We start from the raw sequence: 20,694 nt of genomic DNA on the forward strand, positions 1-20,694 counted from the left end.
ACCTGGACTGGCCCAGGTTGATAACCCTACTTCGGCCATTTTCCAGCGTTCTTCTCGCTGGGGGCACGTGTAGGAAACATCTGTGGGAAGGATCCTAGAAACCTGGGTACAGCGCCCCCCTGTGGCCAGACGCAACAAGGTAACTGCTGGAACTGTGTATGCCTGTTTGTAACCCATGCTTTGATTGTAACTGTACTCTGACATATGTATATTCTGTAGATTCCCTATTGTATATATTGTAGTTTCTAGTGTGCTTTAGGCTGATTAAATTATATAATTAATCTTGGGCTGTTCTGTTATCTCGATCTTGAATCCCACGTCTGTGTGTTCGGCTAATAGTTACCGTGAAGCGGTTGGTGGCAGCGAGTTTGTGCCAAGGATTATTGTGGGGAGGCCAGTGAGATTCGGGGAGATTTTATATATTCCGCCCGCGGAGGTCGGGGGAATATATACCCTACTCTCACCGGGGACCCTTCAATAATCGGCATAAGTAGTATAGCGGCCTCCTTGCTTATGGTCGGGCAATTCCATAATTGGCCTGACTATAAGAGGGGCGCTAGAGAGCGCGTCACGTGCTCTGTCTGTCGGTCGGGAGGTATAAAGGAGGGGTGACCCCCACTTGTTACCCCCCGATTGTGACGTACTGGTAGCCAGCGCGGGGGATTTCTGAGTGACCCCCCGGTGGTTTGTGACACAAACATGTGAAGCTCATTGTTCTTTGTGCCTGAAATACTTCTTAATACTTTAGGGGAACCAAACAGAATTCTGGTGGTTTGAGGGGTTGAATAATAAATGACCCTCTGAATAAACTTTTCACAATTTAAAAAAAAAAAAAAAAAAAAAAAGAAATAACATTCTTTTTTGCTGCATTTCACACTTCCAGGCTGATCTACAGTCCAAATGTCACAATGCCAAGTTACTTCCGAGTGTGTAACCTGCTAAATCTGCAGGGGGTTGAATACTACTTGTAGGCACTGTATCACAGCTTGTAAACTCTTTTTGTAGCAGCCAAGAGTCTTTCAATTCTTGTTTGAAGGATTTTCATCCATTCTTCCTTGGAGATGTCTTCCAGTTCTGTGAGATTCCTGGCTCGTCTTGCATGCACTGCTCTTCCTTGGAGACTTCTTCCAGTTCTGAGACATTCCTTGCTCATCTTCAATGCACTGCTCTTCTTTGGAGACGTTTTCTCATTCTGTAAGATTCATGGTAATCCAGTTCTGTGAGATTTCTGGCTCGTCTTGAATGCATTGCTCTTCATTGGAGACATCTTCCAGTTCTGTGAGATTCCTAGCTCGTTTTGTATACACTGCTCTTACTTGAACACGTTTTCCCATTGTGTTAGATTCCTGGTCGTCTTTCAGTTCTGTGAGATTCCTGTCTCATCTTGTATGCACTTCTCTTTCTTGGAGACGTCTTCCAGTTCTGTGAGATTCCTGTCTCGTCTTGAATGCACTTCTCTTTCTTGGAGACATCCTCCAGTTCTATGAGATTCCTGGCTTGTCTTGCCTGCACTACTCTTCCTTGGAGATGTCTTCCAGTTCTGTGAGATTCCTAGCTCGTCTTGCATGCACTGCTCTTCCTTGGAGACATCTTCCAGTTCTGTGAGATTCCTGGCTCATCTTACATACACTGCTATTCTTTGGAGACGTCTTCCAGTTCTGTGAGATTCCTGGCTCGTCTTGCATGACCTGCTTTTCCTTGGAGACATCTTCCATTTCTGTGATATTCCTGGCTTGTCTTGCCTGCACTGCTCCTCCTTGGAGACATCTTCCAGTTCTGTGAGATTCCTGGCTCGTCTTGCATGCACTGATTTTCTTTGGCGATGTCTTCCAGTTCTGTGAGATTCCTGATGCGTCTTGCATGCACTGCTCTTCTTTGGAGACGTTTTCTCATTCTGTAAGATTCATGGTAATCCAATTCTGTGAGATTCCTGGCTCGTCTTGAATGCACTGCTCTTCATTGGAGACGTCTTCCAGTTCTGTGAGATTCCTGTATGGTCTTGTATGCACTTCTCTTTCTTGGAGACGTCTTCCAGTTCTGTGAGATTCCTGGCTTATCTTGCATACACTGCTCTTCTTTGGAGATGTCTTCCAGTTCTGTGAGAATCCTGGCTCGTCTTGCATGACTTGCTCTTCCTTGGAGACGTCTTCCAGTTGTGTGAGATTCCTGGCTCGTCTTGCATGCACTGCTCTTCCTTGGAGACGACTTCCAGTTCTGTGAGATTCCTGGCTCGTCTTGCATGCACTGCTCTTCCTTGGAGACGTCTTCCAGTTCTGTGTGATTCCTGGCTCGTCTTGCATGATCTGCTTTTCCTTGGAGACAAATCTCCAGTTCTGTGAGATTCCTGTCTCGTCTTGTATGCACTTCTTTCTTGGAGACGTCTTCCAATTCTATGAGATTCCTGGTTCGTCTTGCCTGCACTGCTCTTCCTTGGAGACATCCTCCAGTTCTATGAGATTCCTGGCTTGTCTTGCCTGCACTACTCTTCCTTGGAGATGTCTTCCAGTTCTGTGAGATTCCTGGCTCGTCTTGCATGCACTGCTCTTCCTTGGAGACATCTTCCAGTTCTGTGAGATTCCTGGCTCGTCTTACATACACTGCTCTTCTTTGGAGACGTCTTCCAGTTCTGTGAGATTCCTGGCTCGTCTTGCATGACCTGCTTTTCCTTGGAGACATCTTCCATTTCTGTGAGATTCCTGGCTCGTCTTGAATGCATTGCTCTTCATTGGAGACATCTTCCAGTTCTGTGAGATTCCTAGCTCGTTTTGTATACACTGCTCTTACTTGAACACGTTTTCCCATTGTGTTAGATTCCTGGTCGTCTTCCAGTTCTGTGAGATTCCTGTCTCGTCTTGTATGCACTTCTCTTTCTTGGAGACATCTTCCAGTTCCCTGGCTCGTCTTGCATACACTGCTCTTCTTTGGAGACGTCTTCCAGTTCTGTGAGATTCCTGTCTCGTCTTGTATGCACTTCTCTTTCTTGGAGACATCTTCCAGTTCCCTGGCTCGTCTTGCATACACTGCTCTTCCTTGGAGACATCTTCCAGTTCTGTGAGATTCCTATCTCGTCTTGTATGCACTTCTCTTTCTTGGAGACGTCTTCCAATTCTATGAGATTCCTGGTTCGTCTTGCCTGCACTGCTCTTCCTTGGAGACATCCTCCAGTTCTATGAGATTCCTGGCTTGTCTTGCCTGCACTACTCTTCCTTGGAGATGTCTTCCAGTTCTGTGAGATTCCCGGCTCGTCTTACATACACTGCTCTTCTTTGGAGACGTCTTCCAGTTCTGTGAGATTCCTGGCTCGTCTTGCATGACCTGCTTTTCCTTGGAGACATCTTCCATTTCTGTGATATTCCTGGCTTGTCTTGCATGCACTGCTCTTCCTCGGAGACATCTTCCAGTTCTGTGAGATTCCTGGCTCGTCTTGCATGCAGTAATCTTCTTTGGAGATGTCTTCAAGTTCTGTGAGATTCCTGATGCGTCTTGCATGCACTGCTCTTCCTTGGAGACATCTTCCAGTTCTGTGAGATTCCTGGCTTATCTTGCATACACTGCTCTTCCTTGGAGACGTCTTCCAGTTCTGTGAGATTCCTGGCTTATCTTGCATACACTGCTCTTCTTTGGAGATGTCTTCCAGTTCTGTGAGAATCCTGGCTCGTCTTGCATACACTGCTCTTCCTTGGAGACGTCTTCCAGTTCTGTGAGATTTCTGGCTCGTCTTGCGTGCACTGCTCTTCATTGGAGACATCTTCCAGTTCTGTGAGATTCCTAGCTCGTTTTGTATACACTGCTCTTACTTGAACACGTTTTCCCATTGTGTTAGATTCCTGGTCGTCTTCCAGTTCTGTGAGATTCCTGTCTCGTCTTGTATGCACTTCTCTTTCTTGGAGACATCTTCCAGTTCCCTGGCTCGTCTTGCATACACTGCTCTTCTTTGGAGACATCTTCCAGTTTTGTGAGATTCCTGGCTCGTCTTGTATGCACTGCTCTTCCTTGGAGACGTCTTCCATTTCTGTGAGATTCCTGGCTTGTCTTGCCTGCACTGCTCTTCCTTGGAGACGTCTTCCAGTTCTGTGCGATTCCTGGCTCGTTTTGCATGATCTGCTTTTCCTTGGAGACATCTTCCAGTCCTGTGAGATTCCTATCTCGTCTTGTATGCACTTCTCTTTCTTGGAGACGTCTTCCAATTCTATGAGATTCCTGGTTCGTCTTGCCTGCACTGCTCTTCCTTGGAGACATCCTCCAGTTCTATGAGATTCCTGGCTTGTCTTGCCTGCACTACTCTTCCTTGGAGATGTCTTCCAGTTCTGTGAGATTTCTGGCTCGTCTTACATACACTGCTCTTCTTTGGAGACGTCTTCCAGTTCCGTGAGATTCCTGGCTCGTTTATGTACTGCTCTTCCTTGGAGACATCTTCCAGTTCTGTGAGATTCCTGGCTCGTCTTGCATGACCTGCTTTTCCTTGGAGACATCTTCCATTTCTGTGATATTCCTGGCTTGTCTTGCCTGCACTGCTCTTCCTTGGAGACATCTTCCAGTTCTGTGAGATTCCTGGCTCGTCTTGCATGCACTAATCTTCTTTGGAGATGTCTTCAAGTTCTGTGAGATTCCTGATGCGTCTTGCATGCACTGCTCTTCCTTGGAGACGTCTTCCAGTTCTGTGAGATTCCTGGCTTATCTTGCATACATTGCTCTTCCTTGGAGACGTCTTCCAGTTCTGTGAGATTTCTGGCTCGTCTTGCATCCACTGCTCTTCCTTGGAGACGACTTCCAGTTCTGTGAGATTCCTGGCTCGTCTTGCATGCACTGCTCTTCCTTGGAGACGTCTTCCAGTTCTGTGAGATTCCTGGCTCGTCTTGCATACACTGCTCTTCCTTGGAGACGTCTTCCAGTTCTGTGAGATTTCTGGCTCGTCTTGCATGCACTGCTCTTCCTTGGAGACGACTTCCAGTTCTGTGAGATTCCTGGCTCGTCTTGCATGCACTGCTCTTCCTTGGAGACGTCTTCCAGTTCTGTGAGATTCCTGGCTCGTCTTGCATGACTTGCTCTTCCTTGGAGATGTCTTCCAGTTCTGTGAGATTCCTGGCTCGTCTTGCATGCACTGCTCTTCCTTGGAGACGACTTCCAGTTCTGTGAGATTCCTGGCTCGTCTTGCATGCACTGCTCTTCCTTGGAGACGTCTTCCAGTTCTGTGCGATTCCTGGCTCGTCTTGCATGATCTGCTTTTCCTTGGAGACAAATCTCCAGTTCTGTGAGATTCCTGTCTCGTCTTGTATGCACTTCTTTCTTGGAGACGTCTTCCAATTCTATGAGATTCCTGGTTCGTCTTGCCTGCACTGCTCTTCCTTGGAGACATCCTCCAGTTCTATGAGATTCCTGGCTTGTCTTGCCTGCACTACTCTTCCTTGGAGATGTCTTCCAGTTCTGTGAGATTCCTGGCTCGTCTTGCATGCACTGCTCTTCCTTGGAGACATCTTCCAGTTCTGTGAGATTCCTGGCTCGTCTTGCATGCACTGCTCTTCCTTGGAGACGTCTTCCAGTTCTGTGAGATTCCTGGCTCGTCTTGCATGACCTGCTTTTCCTTGGAGACATCTTCCATTTCTGTGAGATTCCTGGCTCGTCTTGAATGCATTGCTCTTCATTGGAGACATCTTCCAGTTCTGTGAGATTCCTAGCTCGTTTTGTATACACTGCTCTTACTTGAACACGTTTTCCCATTGTGTTAGATTCCTGGTCGTCTTCCAGTTCTGTGAGATTCCTGTCTCGTCTTGTATGCACTTCTCTTTCTTGGAGACATCTTCCAGTTCCCTGGCTCGTCTTGCATACACTGCTCTTCTTTGGAGACGTCTTCCAGTTCTGTGAGATTCCTGTCTCGTCTTGTATGCACTTCTCTTTCTTGGAGACATCTTCCAGTTCCCTGGCTCGTCTTGCATACACTGCTCTTCCTTGGAGACATCTTCCAGTTCTGTGAGATTCCTATCTCGTCTTGTATGCACTTCTCTTTCTTGGAGACGTCTTCCAATTCTATGAGATTCCTGGTTCGTCTTGCCTGCACTGCTCTTCCTTGGAGACATCCTCCAGTTCTATGAGATTCCTGGCTTGTCTTGCCTGCACTACTCTTCCTTGGAGATGTCTTCCAGTTCTGTGAGATTCCCGGCTCGTCTTACATACACTGCTCTTCTTTGGAGACGTCTTCCAGTTCTGTGAGATTCCTGGCTCGTCTTGCATGACCTGCTTTTCCTTGGAGACATCTTCCATTTCTGTGATATTCCTGGCTTGTCTTGCATGCACTGCTCTTCCTCGGAGACATCTTCCAGTTCTGTGAGATTCCTGGCTCGTCTTGCATGCAGTAATCTTCTTTGGAGATGTCTTCAAGTTCTGTGAGATTCCTGATGCGTCTTGCATGCACTGCTCTTCCTTGGAGACATCTTCCAGTTCTGTGAGATTCCTGGCTTATCTTGCATACACTGCTCTTCCTTGGAGACGTCTTCCAGTTCTGTGAGATTTCTGGCTCGTCTTGCGTGCACTGCTCTTCATTGGAGACATCTTCCAGTTCTGTGAGATTCCTAGCTCGTTTTGTATACACTGCTCTTACTTGAACACGTTTTCCCATTGTGTTAGATTCCTGGTCGTCTTCCAGTTCTGTGAGATTCCTGTCTCGTCTTGTATGCACTTCTCTTTCTTGGAGACATCTTCCAGTTCCCTGGCTCGTCTTGCATACACTGCTCTTCTTTGGAGACATCTTCCAGTTTTGTGAGATTCCTGGCTCGTCTTGTATGCACTGCTCTTCCTTGGAGACGTCTTCCATTTCTGTGAGATTCCTGGCTTGTCTTGCCTGCACTGCTCTTCCTTGGAGACGTCTTCCAGTTCTGTGCGATTCCTGGCTCGTTTTGCATGATCTGCTTTTCCTTGGAGACATCTTCCAGTTCTGTGAGATTCCTATCTCGTCTTGTATGCACTTCTCTTTCTTGGAGACGTCTTCCAATTCTATGAGATTCCTGGTTCGTCTTGCCTGCACTGCTCTTCCTTGGAGACATCCTCCAGTTCTATGAGATTCCTGGCTTGTCTTGCCTGCACTACTCTTCCTTGGAGATGTCTTCCAGTTCTGTGAGATTTCTGGCTCGTCTTACATACACTGCTCTTCTTTGGAGACGTCTTCCAGTTCTGTGAGATTCCTGGCTCGTTTATGTACTGCTCTTCCTTGGAGACATCTTCCAGTTCTGTGAGATTCCTGGCTCGTCTTGCATGCACTAATCTTCTTTGGAGATGTCTTCAAGTTCTGTGAGATTCCTGATGCGTCTTGCATGCACTGCTCTTCCTTGGAGACGTCTTCCAGTTCTGTGAGATTCCTGGCTCGTCTTGCATGACTTGCTCTTCCTTGGAGATGTCTTCCAGTTCTGTGATATTCCTGGCTTGTCTTGCCTGCACTGCTCTTCCTTGGAGACGACTTCCAGTTCTGTGAGATTCCTGGCTCGTCTTGCATGCACTGCTCTTCCTTGGAGACGTCTTCCAGTTCTGTGAGATTCCTGGCTCGTCTTGCATACACTGCTCTTCCTTGGAGACGTCTTCCAGTTCTGTGAGATTTCTGGCTCGTCTTGCATGCACTGCTCTTCCTTGGAGACATCTTCCATTTCTGTGATATTCCTGGCTTGTCTTGCCTGCACTGCTCTTCCTTGGAGACATCTTCCAGTTCTGTGAGATTCCTGGCTCGTCTTGCATGCACTAATCTTCTTTGGAGATGTCTTCAAGTTCTGTGAGATTCCTGATGCGTCTTGCATGCACTGCTCTTCCTTGGAGACGTCTTCCAGTTCTGTGAGATTCCTGGCTTATCTTGCATACATTGCTCTTCCTTGGAGACGTCTTCCAGTTCTGTGAGATTTCTGGCTCGTCTTGCATCCACTGCTCTTCCTTGGAGACGACTTCCAGTTCTGTGAGATTCCTGGCTCGTCTTGCATGCACTGCTCTTCCTTGGAGACGTCTTCCAGTTCTGTGAGATTCCTGGCTCGTCTTGCATACACTGCTCTTCCTTGGAGACGTCTTCCAGTTCTGTGAGATTTCTGGCTCGTCTTGCATGCACTGCTCTTCCTTGGAGACGACTTCCAGTTCTGTGAGATTCCTGGCTCGTCTTGCATGCACTGCTCTTCCTTGGAGACGTCTTCCAGTTCTGTGAGATTCCTGGCTCGTCTTGCATGACTTGCTCTTCCTTGGAGATGTCTTCCAGTTCTGTGAGATTCCTGTCTCGTCTTGCATGCACTTCTGTTTTGAGGTCTAGCCACAGATTTTAAATGATGTTCAGATCAGATGACTGTGAGGGCCATTGTAAAACCTTCACAATAACAGTAATTTTAATCAGGGGTGCTCAAACTTTTGCATACCACAATTGGGTGAGAAACAGCCAAATTCTGCTACAAATGTGAAGTAGTGAAAAACAAATGACGTCACACCATGGCAAGACTGAGCGCAGCAACAAGACACAAGGTAGTTATAGTGCATTAGCGAGGCCTTCCCCAGGACAAGATGTCACAGCAGATGGGTTCATGATGTGTTCTTCAATCTCTGATGAAGACGCACCAAGTAATGCCAAAGAATCTTAGTGCAGCGAATGAAAGACACATCATGGTACTTCCTTTTGTTATTGGGAGATTTCCAGCAGTGCCATCAACTCAGAACTGTCAGGCCAGCTACAACCACCTACCACTCCGAGAAGTCTGGTCCAAAGTCATCTTCATGCAAGAATCGTGGCCAAAAACCAGACTTTCTATGGAAAGAACGCAAATGACTCAACTATGCATGAAAACATAGCAACAGGGCCAGAAGATTGTCCATCCAGACAACTTCATTAAGAGTGAGGAGTCCTGGAGGTGATGACCGTGCCCCACAGAGCCCTGGTCTCACGTCATCCCGTCTGTCCGAGGTCGAGAAGCGTATCGTCTTCCATCTCAAGCCTTTCTCCAATGTAGCTTCTAGGACATTGGGTCTGCCAACCCATTACTCATACACCACAATAGCAGGAGTGCCCGCATGGATGTTTGGTGTGAAGTCTGTCAGGGATCAAGAGACCAAAGGATCCGCGCAAGCATCAAGGACGGGAGATCTGAGGTCAGGTCTCCAATATGTCTGGAACAACCTCTGCCGAGCTCCTCCATAACCAGGATTCAAATGATGAGAAGAAGTGATGGCGGAGACGGGCGGTCACTGAACATTGAGGACGGAGGCGATGTTCGATCACTGAATACTGGAGATGGAGGCGATGTGCGGTCACCGACTACTGAGGATGGAGGCAATGTGCGGTCACCGAATACTGAGGATGGAGGAAATGTGCGGTCACCGAATACTGAGGATGGAGGCAATGTGCGGTCACCGAATACTGAGGATGGAGGCAATGTGCGGTCACCGAATACTGAGGATGGAGGCAATGTGCGGTCACCGAATACTGAGGACGGAGGCAATGTACAGTCACCGAATACTGAGGACGGAGGAAATGTGCGGTCACCGAATACTGAGGACGGAGGCAATGTGCCGTCACTGAATACTGAGGACGGAGGCAATGTGCAGTCACCGAATACTGAGGACGGAGGCAATGTGCGGTCACCGAATACTGAGGATGGAGGAAACGGGCGGTCACCGAATACTGAGGACGGAGGCAATGTGCAGTCACCGAATACTGAGGACGGAGGCAATGTGCGGTCACCGAATATTGAGGATGGAGGCAATGTGCGGTCACCGAATACTGAGGATGGAGGCAATGTGCGGTCACCGAATACTGAGGACTGAGGCAATGTGCGGTCACTGAATACTGAAGACGGAGATGGGCGGTCACTGAATACTGAGGACGGAGGCGATGTGCGGTCACCGAATACTGGAGATGGAGGAGACGGGCGGTCACCGAATACTGAGGATGGAGGAAACGGGCGGTCACCGAATACTGAGCACGGAGGCAATGTGTAGTCACCGAATACTGAGGACGGAGGCAATGTGCCGTCACTGAATACTGAGGACGGAGGCAATGTGCAGTCACCGAATACTGAGGACGGAGGCAATGTGCGGTCACCGAATACTGAGGATGGAGGAAACGGGCGGTCACCGAATACTGAGGACGGAGGCAATGTGCAGTCACCGAATACTGAGGACGGAGGCAATGTGCAGTCACCGAATACTGAGGACGGAGGCAATGTGCAGTCACCGAATACTGGAGACGGATGGTCACTGAATACTGAGGACGGAGGCAATGTGCGGTCACCGAATACTGAAGACGGACGGTCACTGAATACTGAGGACGGAGGAGATGTGCGGTCACCGAATACTGGAGATGGAGGAGACGGGCGGTCACCGAATACTGAGGATGGAGGAAACGGGCGGTCACCGAATACTGAGGACGGAGGCAATGTGCAGTCACCGAATACTGAGGACGGAGGCAATGTGCAGTCACCGAATACTGAGGACGGAGGCAATGTGCAGTCACCGAATACTGAGGACGGAGGCAATGTGCAGTCACCGAATACTGAGGACGGAGGCAATGTGCAGTCACCGAATACTGAGGACGGAGGCAATGTGCGGTCACCGAATACTGAGGACGGAGGCAATGTGCGGTCACCGAATACTGAAGACGGACGGTCACTGAATACTGAGGACGGAGGCGATGTGCGGTCACCGAATACTGGAGACGGGCGGTCACTGAATACTGAGGACAGAGGCGATGTGCGGTCACCGAATACTGGAGATGGAGGAAACGGGCGGTCACCGAATACTGAGGATGGAGGAGACGGGCGGTCACCGAATACTGAAGAATGAGGCAACGAACGGTCACCAAATGCCGAGGAAGAAGGCGATGGGTGGACACCAGATACTAAGTATGAATGTTATGTGCGGTCACCAAATACTGTGGACGGAGGTGACGGGCGGTCACTGAATACTGAGGACGGAGGCGACGGGCGGTCACCGAATACTGAAGAATGAAGTATTGGGTGATCACTGAACACTAAGGATCGGGGCGACGGACGGTCATTGAATATTAATGACGGAGTAGACGGGCGGTCACTGAATACTGAGAACGGAGGTAACTGGCCGTCACCAGATACTGAAGATGGAATTGACGGCTGGTCACTGAATACTGAGGACGGAGGAGACGGGCGGTCACTGAATACTGAGGACGGAGGAGACGGGCGGTCACTGAATACTGAGGACGGAGGCGATGGGTGAATTTACATTTCTTCAATCACTCAAAATTAAACCAGTTAATGAATTTAATAGACGTTTCTTCATTAATCCTACAGATCCAAAATGCAGTAGACGTGACAGATCCAAATCCAGAGTGACTACCAATCTTGTAGTTATGAATATCTTAAAAGATTGGCAGCTAATCCTACATAAAATAAGATGCAATCCATCTTTGTTACGATAACAAGATTCTGATTATCCATTTTCGAGGAAAAAAAAAATCTTTGAATTTGAATATAACCCCTCTGCCTCCTCTCTATTGTGTCTGGTTGGTCTCTGTCCTCGGTGTGGTCACCGTTCCTTCTGCCTCCTCTCCACTGTGTCTGGTCGGTCTCGGTGCTCGGTGTGGTCACTGTTCCTTCTGCCTCCTCTCTATTGTGTCTGGTTGGTCTCTGTCCTCAGTGTGGTCACCGTTCCTTCTGCCTCCTCTCCATTGTGTCTGGTCGGTCTCGGTGCTCGGTGTGGTCACTGTTCCTTCTGCCTCCTTTCCATTGTGTCTGGTCGGTCTCGGTGCTCGGTGTGGTCACCGTTCCTTCTGCCTCCTCTCCATTGTGTCTGGTCGGTCTCGGTGTGGTCACTGTTCCTTCTGCCTCCTTTCCATTGTGTCTGGTCGGTCTCGGTGTGATCACCGTTCCTTCTGCCTCCTCTCCATTGTGTGTGGTCAGTCTTGGTGCTCGGTGTGGTCACCGTTCCTTCTGCCTTCTCTCCATTGTGTCTGGTCGGTCTCGGTGCTCGGTGTGGTCACGGTTCCTTCTGCCTCCTCTCCATTATGTCTGGTCGGTCTCGGTGGTTCATTGTGGTTACCGTTCCTTCTGCCTCTTTTGCATTGTGTCTGGTCGGTGCTCGGTGTGGTCACTGTTCCTTGTGCCTCCTCTCCATTATGTCTGGTTGGTCTCAGTGCTCGGTGTGGTCACAGTTCCTTATGCCTCCTCTCCATTATGTGTGGTTGGTCTCGGTGGTCGGTGTGGTCACTGTTCCTTCTGCCGCCTTTCTATTGTGTCTGATCGGTACTCGGTGTGGTCACCATTTATTTTGCCTCCTCTCCATTGTGTCTGGTTGGTCTCGGTGCTCGGTGTGGTCACTGTTCCTTTTGCCTCCTCTCCATTGTGTCTGGTCGGTCTCAGTCCTTTGTGCAGTCACTGTTCCTTCTGCCTCCTCTCCATTCTGTCTGGTCGGTCTCTGTCCTCTGTGCGGTCACCATTCCTTCTGCCTCCTCTCTATTGTGTCTGGTTGGTCTCTGTCCTCGGTGTGGTCACCGTTCCTTCTGCTTCCTCTCCATTGTGTTTGGTCAGTGCTCAGTGTGGTCACTGTTCCATCTGCCTCCTCTCCATTGTGTCTGGTCGGTCTCGGTGCTCGGTGTGGTCACTGTTCCTTCTGCCTCCTCTCCATTGTGTCTGGTTGGTCTCGGTGCTCGGTGTGGTCACTGTTCCTTTTGCCTCCTCTCCATTGTGTCTGGTCGGTCTCAGTCCTTTGTGCAGTCACTGTTCCTTCTGCCTCCTCTCCATTGTGTGTGGTCGGTCTCGGTACTCGGTGTGGTCACCGTTCCTTCTGCCTCCTCTCCATTCTGTCTGGTCGGTCTCTGTCCTCTGTGCGGTCACCATTCCTTCTGCCTTCTCTCCATTGTCTGGTCGGACTCATTGCTCGGTGTGGTCACCGTTCCTTCTGCCTCCTCTCCATTGCGTCTGTTCGGTCTCGGAGCTTGGTGTGGTCACTGTTTCTTCTGCCTCCTCTCCATTTTGTCTGGTCGGTCTCGGTGCTCGGTGTGGTCACTGTTCCTTCTGCCTCCTCTCTATTGTGTCTGGTTGGTCTCTGTCCTCGGTGTGGTCACCGTTCCTTCTGCCTCCTCTCCATTGTGTCTGGTCGGTCTCAGTGCTCGGTGTGGTCACTGTTCCTTCTGCCTCCTTTCCATTGTGTCTGGTTGGTCTCGGTCCTCGGTGTGGTCACCGTTCCTTCTGCCTTCTCTCCATTGTGTTTGGTCAGTGCTCAGTGTGGTCACTGTTCCATCTGCCTCCTCTCCATTGTGTCTGGTCGGTCTCGGTGCTCGGTGTGGTCACTGTTCCTTCTGCCTCCTCTCTATTGTGTCTGGTTGGTCTCTGTCCTCGGTGTGGTCACCGTTCCTTCTGCCTCCTCTCCATTGTGTTTGGTCAGTGCTCAGTGTGGTCACTGTTCCATCTGCCTCCTCTCCATTGTGTCTGGTCGGTCTCGGTGCTCGGTGTGGTCACTGTTCCTTCTGCCTCCTTTCCATTGTGTCTGGTTGGTCTCGGTCCTCGGTGTGGTCACCGTTCCTTCTGCCTTCTCTCCATTGTGTCTGGTCGGTCTCGGTGCTCGGTGTGGTCACGGTTCCTTCTGCCTCCTCTCCATTATGTCTGGTCGGTCTCGGTGCTTCGTGTGGTTACCGTTCCTTCTGCCTCCTTTGCATTGTGTCTGGTCGGTGCTCGGTGTGGTCACTGTTCCTTGTGCCTCCTCTCCATTATGTCTGGTTGGTCTCCGTGCTCGGTGTGGTCACAGTTCCTTATGCCTCCTCTCCATTATGTGTGGTTGGTCTCGGTGGTCGGTGTGGTCACTGTTCCTTCTGCCTCCTCTCAATTATGTCTGGTCGATCTCGGTGCTTGGTGTGGTCACTGTTCCTTCTGCCGCCTTTCTATTGTGTCTGATCGGTGCTCGGTGTGGTCACCATTTATTTTGCCTCCTCTCCATTGTGTCTGGTTGGTCTCGGTGCTCGGTGTGGTCACTGTTCCTTTTGCCTCCTCTCCATTGTGTCTGGTCGGTCTCAGTCCTTGGTACAGTCACTGTTCCTTCTGCCTCCTCTCCATTGTGTGTGGTCGGTCTCGGTACTCTGTGTGGTCACCGTTCCTTCTGCCTCCTCTCCATTCTGTCTGGTTGGTCTCTGTCCTCTGTGCGGTCACCATTCCTTCTGCTTTCTCTCCATTGTGTCTGGTCGGACTCATTGCTCGGTGTGGTCACCGTTCCTTCTGCCTCCTCTCCGTTGCGTCTGTTCGGTCTCGGAGCTTGGTGTGGTCACTGTTTCTTCTGCCTCCTCTCCATTGTGTTTGGTCAGTGCTCAGTGTGGTCACTGTTCCATCTGCCTCCTCTCCATTGTGTCTGGTTGGTCTCGGTGCTCAGTTTGGTCACTGTTCCTTCTGTCTCCTCTCCATTGTGTCTGGTGCTCAGTGTGGTCATCGTTCCTTCTGCCTCCTTTGCATTGTGTCTTATCAGTGCTCGGCTTGGTCACATTTCCTTCTGCCTTCTCTCCATTGTGTCTGGTTGGTCTCGGAGCTCGGTGTGGTCATCGTTCCTTCTGACTCCTCTCCATTGTGTGTGGTCGGTCTCGGTCCTCGGTGTGGTCACCGTTCCTTCTGCCTTCTCTCCATTGTATCTGGTTGGTCTCGGAGCTCGGTGTGGTCATCGTTCCTTCTGCCTCCTCTCCATTGTGTGTGGTCGGTCTCGGTGCTCGGTGTGGTCACTGTTCCTTCTGCCTCCTCTCCACTGTGTCTGGTCGGTGCTTGGTGTGGTCACCGTTCCTTCTGCCTCCTCTCCATTGTGTCTGGTCGGTCTTGGAGCTTGGTGTGGTCACTGTTCCTTCTGCCTCCTTTCCGTTGTGTCTGGTTGGTCTCGGAGCTCGGTGTGGTCACCGTTCTTTCTCCCTCCTCTCCATTGTGTCTGGTCGGTCTCGGTGTGGTCACTGTTCCTTCTGCCTCCTCTCCGTTGTGTCTGGTTGGTCTCGGAGCTCGGTGTGGTCACTGTTCCTTCTGCCTCCTCTCCATTGTGTCTGGTTGGTCTCGGAGCTCGGTGTGGTCATCGTTCCTTCTGCCTCCTCTCCATTGTGTGTGGTCGGTCTCGGTGCTCGGTGTGGTCACTGTTCCTTCTGCCTCCTCTCCACTGTGTATGGTCGGTGCTTGGTGTGGTCACCGTTCCTTCTGCCTCCTCTCCATTCTGTCTGGTCGGTCTTGGAGCTTGGTGTGGTCACTGTTCCTTATGCCTCCTTTCCATTGTGTCTGGTTGGTCTCGGTGCTTGGTGTGGTCACGGTTCCTTCTGCCTCCTCTCCATTGTGTCTGGTCGGTCTCGGTGTGGTCACTGTTCCTTCTGCCTCCTCTCCATTGTGTGTGGTCGGTCTCGGTGCTCGGTGTGGTCACTGTTCCTTCTGCCTCCTCTCCACTGTGTCTGGTTGGTGCTTGGTGTGGTCACGGTTCCTTCTGCCTCCTCTCCATTGTGTCTGGTCGGTCTTGGAGCTTGGTGTGGTCACTGTTCCTTCTGCCTCCTTTCCATTGTGTCTGGTTGGTCTCGGAGCTCGGTGTGGTCACCGTTCTTTCTCCCTCCTCTCCATTGTGTCTGGTCGGTCTCGGTGTGGTCACTGTTCCTTCTGCCTCCTCTCCATTGTGTCTGGTTGGTCTCGGAGCTCGGTGTGGTCACTGTTCCTTCTGCCTCCTCTCCATTGTGTCTGGTTGGTCTCGGAGCTCGGTGTGGTCATGGTTCCTTCTGCCTCCTCTCCATTGTGAGTGGTTAGTGCTTGGTGTGGTCACGGTTCCTTCTCCCTCCTCTCCATTGTGTTTGGTTGGTCTCGGTCCTCAGTGTGGTCACTGTTCCTTTTGCCTCCTCTCCATCGTGTCTGGTCGGTCTTGGTGCTCGATGTGGTCACCGATCCTTCTGCCTCCTCTCCATTGTGTCTGGTCGGTCTCGGTCCTCGGTGTGGTCACCGTTCCTTCTGCCTCCTCTCCATTGTGTCTGGTCAGTCTCGGAGCTCGGTGTGGTCACCATTCCTTCTGCCTCCTCTCCATTGTGTCTAGTTGGTCTCGGAGCTCGATGTGGTCACTGTTCCTTCTGCCTCCTCTCCATTGTGTCTGGTTGGTCTCGGAGCTCGGTGTGGTCATGGTTCCTTCTGCCTCCTCTCCATTGTGTGTGGTTAGTGCTTGGTGTGGTCACGGTTCCTTCTGCCTCCTCTCCATTGTGTTTGGTTAGTGCTTGGTGTGGTCACGGTTCCTTCTGCCTCCTCTCCATTGTGTTTGGTTGGTCTCGGTCCTCAGTGTGGTCACTGTTCCTTTTGCCTCCTCTCCATCATGTCTGGTCGGTCTTGGTGCTCGGTGTGGTCACCGATCCTTCTGCCTCCTCTCCATTGTGTCTGGTCAGTCTCGGAGCTCGGTGCAGTCACTGTTCCTTCTGCCTTCTCTCCATCGTGTCTGGTTGGTCTCGGTCCTCGGTGTGGTCACCGTTCCTTCTGCCTCCTCTCCATTGTGTCTGATGTTTTGCAGGACCCTGGCTTTGTAGTCTGTATCCCTGCGCCTCACTTGTTCTCCATTATCCGAGACCCATTCTAGAACTTTGTATCTCTTTCTTAATGGAAAAGCTAAATGTCGGCATTGATCCCGGCGGCTCTAAGTAGATTCTCCCCATAATCCGCTGAGTGACCATTGATTTTGCTGCTGGAGCAGATGGAGGCGTTTCTGGGCTGAGGGGTCCGGATTGGCTCCGTCCTGTCACTTTCAGGGGCTTCAGTCCTCCTAGGGTCATTTCTTTGACCACGTCTTGTACTTTTGATTACTTTCTTGATACTTTTCATGTGAACAATAAGAGGTTATGAAACGGCAGGAGATTTCTCAGTGAGACCCCCGAGCAGGAGATTTCTCGGTGAGACCCCCGAGCAGGAGATTTCTCGGTGAGACCCCGAGCAGGAGATTTCTCGGTGAGACCCCCCGAGCAGGAGATTTCTCAGTGAGACCCCCGAGCAGGAGATTTCTCGGTGAGACCCCCGAGCAGGAGATTTCTCGGTGAGACCCCCTGAGCAGGAGATTTCTCGGTGAGACCCCCTGAGCAGGAGATTTCTCGGTGAGACCCCCTGAGCAGGAGATTTCTCGGTGAGACCCCCGAGCAGGAAATTTCTCGGTGAGACCCCCGAGCAGGAGATTTCTCGGTGAGACCCACTGAGCAGGAGATTTCTCAGTGGGACCCCCGAGCAGGAGATTTCTCGGTGAGACCCCCGAGCAGGAGATTTCTCGGTGAGACCCCCGAGCAGGAGATTTCTCGGTGAGACCCCCTGAGCAAGAGATTTCTCGGTGAGACCCCCTGAGCAGGAGATTTCTCGGTGAGACCCCCGAGCAGGAGATTTCTCGGTGAGACCCCCGAGCAGGAGATTTCTCAGTGGGACCCCCGAGCAGGAGATTTCTCAGTGGGACCCCCGAGCAGGAGATTTCTCAGTGAGACCCCCGAGCAGGAGATTTCTCGGTCAGACCACGAGCAGGAGATTTCTCAGTGGGACCCCCGAGCAGGAGATTTCTCAGTGAGACCCCCGAGCAGGAGATTTCTCGGTCAGACCCCGAGCAGGAGATTTCTCAGTGGGACCCCGAGCAGGAGATTTCTCGGTCAGACCCCGAGCAGGAGATTTCTCAGTGAGACCCCTGAGCAGGAGATTTCTCAGTGGGACCCCCGAGCAGGAGATTTCTCGGTCAGACCCCGAGCAGGAGATTTCTCAGTGAGACCCCCGAGCAGGAGATTTCTCAGTGAGACCCCCGAGCAGGAGATTTCTCGGTGAGACCCCCGAGCAGGAGATTTCTCGGTGAGACCCCCAAGCAGGAGATTTCTCGGTGAGACCCCCGAGCAGGAGATTTCTCGGTGAGACCCCCGAGCAGGAGATTTCTCGGTGAGACCCCCGAGCAGGAGATTTCTCGGTGAGACCCCCGAGCAGGAGATTTCTCGGTGAGACCCCCGAGCAGGAGATTTCTCGGTGAGACCCCCGAGCAGGAGATTTCTCGGTGAGACCCCCGAGCAGGAGATTTCTCAGTGAGACCCCCGAGCAGGAGATTTCTCAGTGGGACCCCCGAGCAGGAGATTTCTCGGTGAGACCCCGAGCAGGAGATTTCTTGGTGAGACCCTCGAGCAGGAGATTTCTCGGTGAGACCCCGAGCAGGAGATTTCTTGGTGAGACCCTCGAGCAGGAGATTTCTCGGTCAGACCCCGAGCAGGAGATTTCTCGGTCAGACCCCCGAGCAGGAGATTTCTCCTTTTACCTATTCTGATACATTGCTACAAAGCTTCAGCAGTGGACAGGTGGGTGCCGTGCACGGACGCGGGTGTATTAGTGCGGTGATACGTGGTTGTGTGGGGGGCGGTGTTATTCTCCCCCCGAACATATCTGTGTCTTTGCTTTTCTTCCAGATCAACTAAAACTCACCCGGGGCCGGTTGTACATTTAAGTGACACCCCGCGAGATGAAGGCAAGGTAAGACACCGCACACAATCGGCCCGGCGCCACGCCGTCCGGTGACCGCCGAATCATTACCATCATCACCTCCAGAGCTGCATGCATAACTCTGATGATGAGTGAAGCTTATTGCTGTAACTTTCACAGCTTCAGTCCCAATTCTGCTTTGTGCCTCATTCACCTCCGGAGCTGCATTTATAATTCTGCTGTTACTCCATGAGGACAGGCACATCGGAGGCTGCAGACACCATCCAGCTACAAGTCACTGAGCTCTGAGGGGAAAGACATGTGTGCAGATGACGGACATTGTGCTGGATAATCTCTTGGAGTGCGGCCCCCCTGTGTCCGGTTCTCCTCGGACCACCCCTCGTACTCCTCTTTGTCTTGCAGTTGCTGATCGGGTATGAGAGCGGCACCATCGTCCTGTGGGACCTCCGGTGTAAGAGGGCCGACATCCGCTTCTACTATGACGAGGTCAGTGTCTGTGCGGCCCCCCGACCTGCGGCCCATGGGGTCCTGACATCTTCTCTCCAGCGAGGGAAGCTTTCGTTTTTCTGTGCACTTAGATCTTTTTACTGTTAGTCCGTACGGACCGGACCCCGGGCAGTGCACCTCTCACAGGATAGGGGGGCTTTTTTATAGTGGGGGGTGGGTGTTTTTTCTTCTTATGTATTTTTATATTTGTTCTAATTTTATTGTTTTGCACAGAGCTGTAGTGATTGTTTTTATAGCATTTTTCCCTGTATGTGAAGAGGTTTTCGGGGGCCGCGTTGCCCATGATAACAGTGATGTGATGGCGGCTCCTGTCACTGCCTGGATCCCTGCAATATGTCGTCAATGGCGTCACTGTGTTCCCTATCAGCAGCTGCAGTGCTGGCCGATCCCGCCAAGTGCAGTGACATCCGCTCCCCGCCTAGGCAGTAACGGCCGCTCCCCCCCTAGCGAAGTGACGGCCACTCTCCCCTAGCAAAATGACGGCCGATCCTTGCCTAGTGCAGTGACTGACGATCCTTGCCTAGTGCAGTGACGGCTGCTTCCCACCAAGTGCAGTGAGGTCCGCTCCCCGCCAAGTGCAGTGACGGCCGTTCCCCGCCTAGGCAGTAACGGCTGCTCCCCCCCTAGCGAAGTGATGGCCGCTCCCCCCCCCTAGCGAAATGACGGCCGATCCTTGCCTAGTGCAGTGACTGACGATCCTTGCCTAGTGCAGTGACGGCCACTCCCCGCCAAGTGCAGTGACAGCCGCTCCCCGCCAAGTGCAGTGACGGCCGCTCCCCGCCAAGTGCAGTGACGGCCGCTCCCCGCCAAGTGCAGTGACGGCCGCTCCCCGCCAAGTGCAGTGACGGCCGCTCCCCGCCAAGTGCAGTGACGGCCGCTCCCCGCCAAGTGCAGTGACGGCCGCTCCCCGCCAAGTGCAGTGACGGCCGCTCCCCGCCAAGTGCAGTGACGGCCGCTCCCCGCCAAGTGCAGTGACGGCCGCTCCCCGCCAAGTGCAGTGATGGCCGCTCCCCGCCAAGTGCAGTGATGGCCGCTCCCCGCCAAGTGCAGTGACGGCTGCTCCCCGCCAAGTGCAGTGACGGCTGCTCCCCGCCAAGTGCAGTGACGGCTGCTCCCCGCCAAGTGCAGTGACGGCTGCTCCCCGCCAAGTGCAGTGACATCTCCTCCCCGCCAAGTGCAGTGACATCTCCTCCCCGCCAAGTGCAGTGACATCTGCTCCCCGCCAAGTGCAGTGACATCTGCTCCCCGCCAAGTGCAGTGACATCTGCTCCCCGCCAAGTGCAGTGAGGTTCGCTCCCCGCCAAGTGCAGTGACGGCCGCTCCCCGCCAAGTGCAGTGACGGCCGCTCCCCGCCAAGTTCAGTGACGGCCGCTCCCCGCCAAGTTCAGTGACGGCCGCTCCCCGCCAAGTTCAGTGACGGCCGCTCCCCGCCAAGTTCAGTGACGGCCGCTCCCCGCCAAGTTCAGTGACGGCCGCTCCCCGCCAAGTTCAGTGACGGCCGCTCCCCGCCAAGTTCAGTGACGGCCGCTCCCCGCCAAGTTCAGTGACGGCCGCTCCCCGCCAAGTTCAGTGACGGCCGCTCCCCGCCAAGTGCAGTGACGGCCGCTCCCCGCCAAGTGCAGTGACGGCCACTCCACCGCCAAGTGCAGTGACGGCCACTCCACCGCCAAGTGCAGTGACATTTGCTCCCCGCCAAGTGCAGTGAGGTCCGCTCCCCGCCAAGTGCAGTGAGGTCCGCTCCCCGCCAAGTGCAGTGAGGTCCGCTCCCCGCCAAGTGCAGTGAGGTCCG

General features: G+C 52.3%; 1 protein-coding gene across 9 annotated transcripts in view; it reads left to right on the top strand.

The window, feature by feature from the left end:
* Window positions 1-20,694, top strand: part of STXBP5L (syntaxin binding protein 5L) — a 419,668-nt gene that overhangs the window by 188,347 nt on the left and 210,627 nt on the right. For all 9 annotated transcript variants that reach the window (XM_075334850.1, XM_075334854.1, XM_075334852.1 and 6 more), the window contains 2 exons: window positions 18,365-18,428; window positions 18,801-18,884. In XM_075334850.1, the coding sequence (XP_075190965.1) occupies window positions 18,365-18,428; window positions 18,801-18,884 (148 nt within the window). The remainder of the gene's footprint in view (window positions 1-18,364; window positions 18,429-18,800; window positions 18,885-20,694) is intronic.

Source organism: Anomaloglossus baeobatrachus, chromosome 2, assembly GCF_048569485.1.
Source record: "Anomaloglossus baeobatrachus isolate aAnoBae1 chromosome 2, aAnoBae1.hap1, whole genome shotgun sequence".
Lineage (NCBI taxonomy): Eukaryota > Metazoa > Chordata > Amphibia > Anura > Aromobatidae > Anomaloglossus > Anomaloglossus baeobatrachus.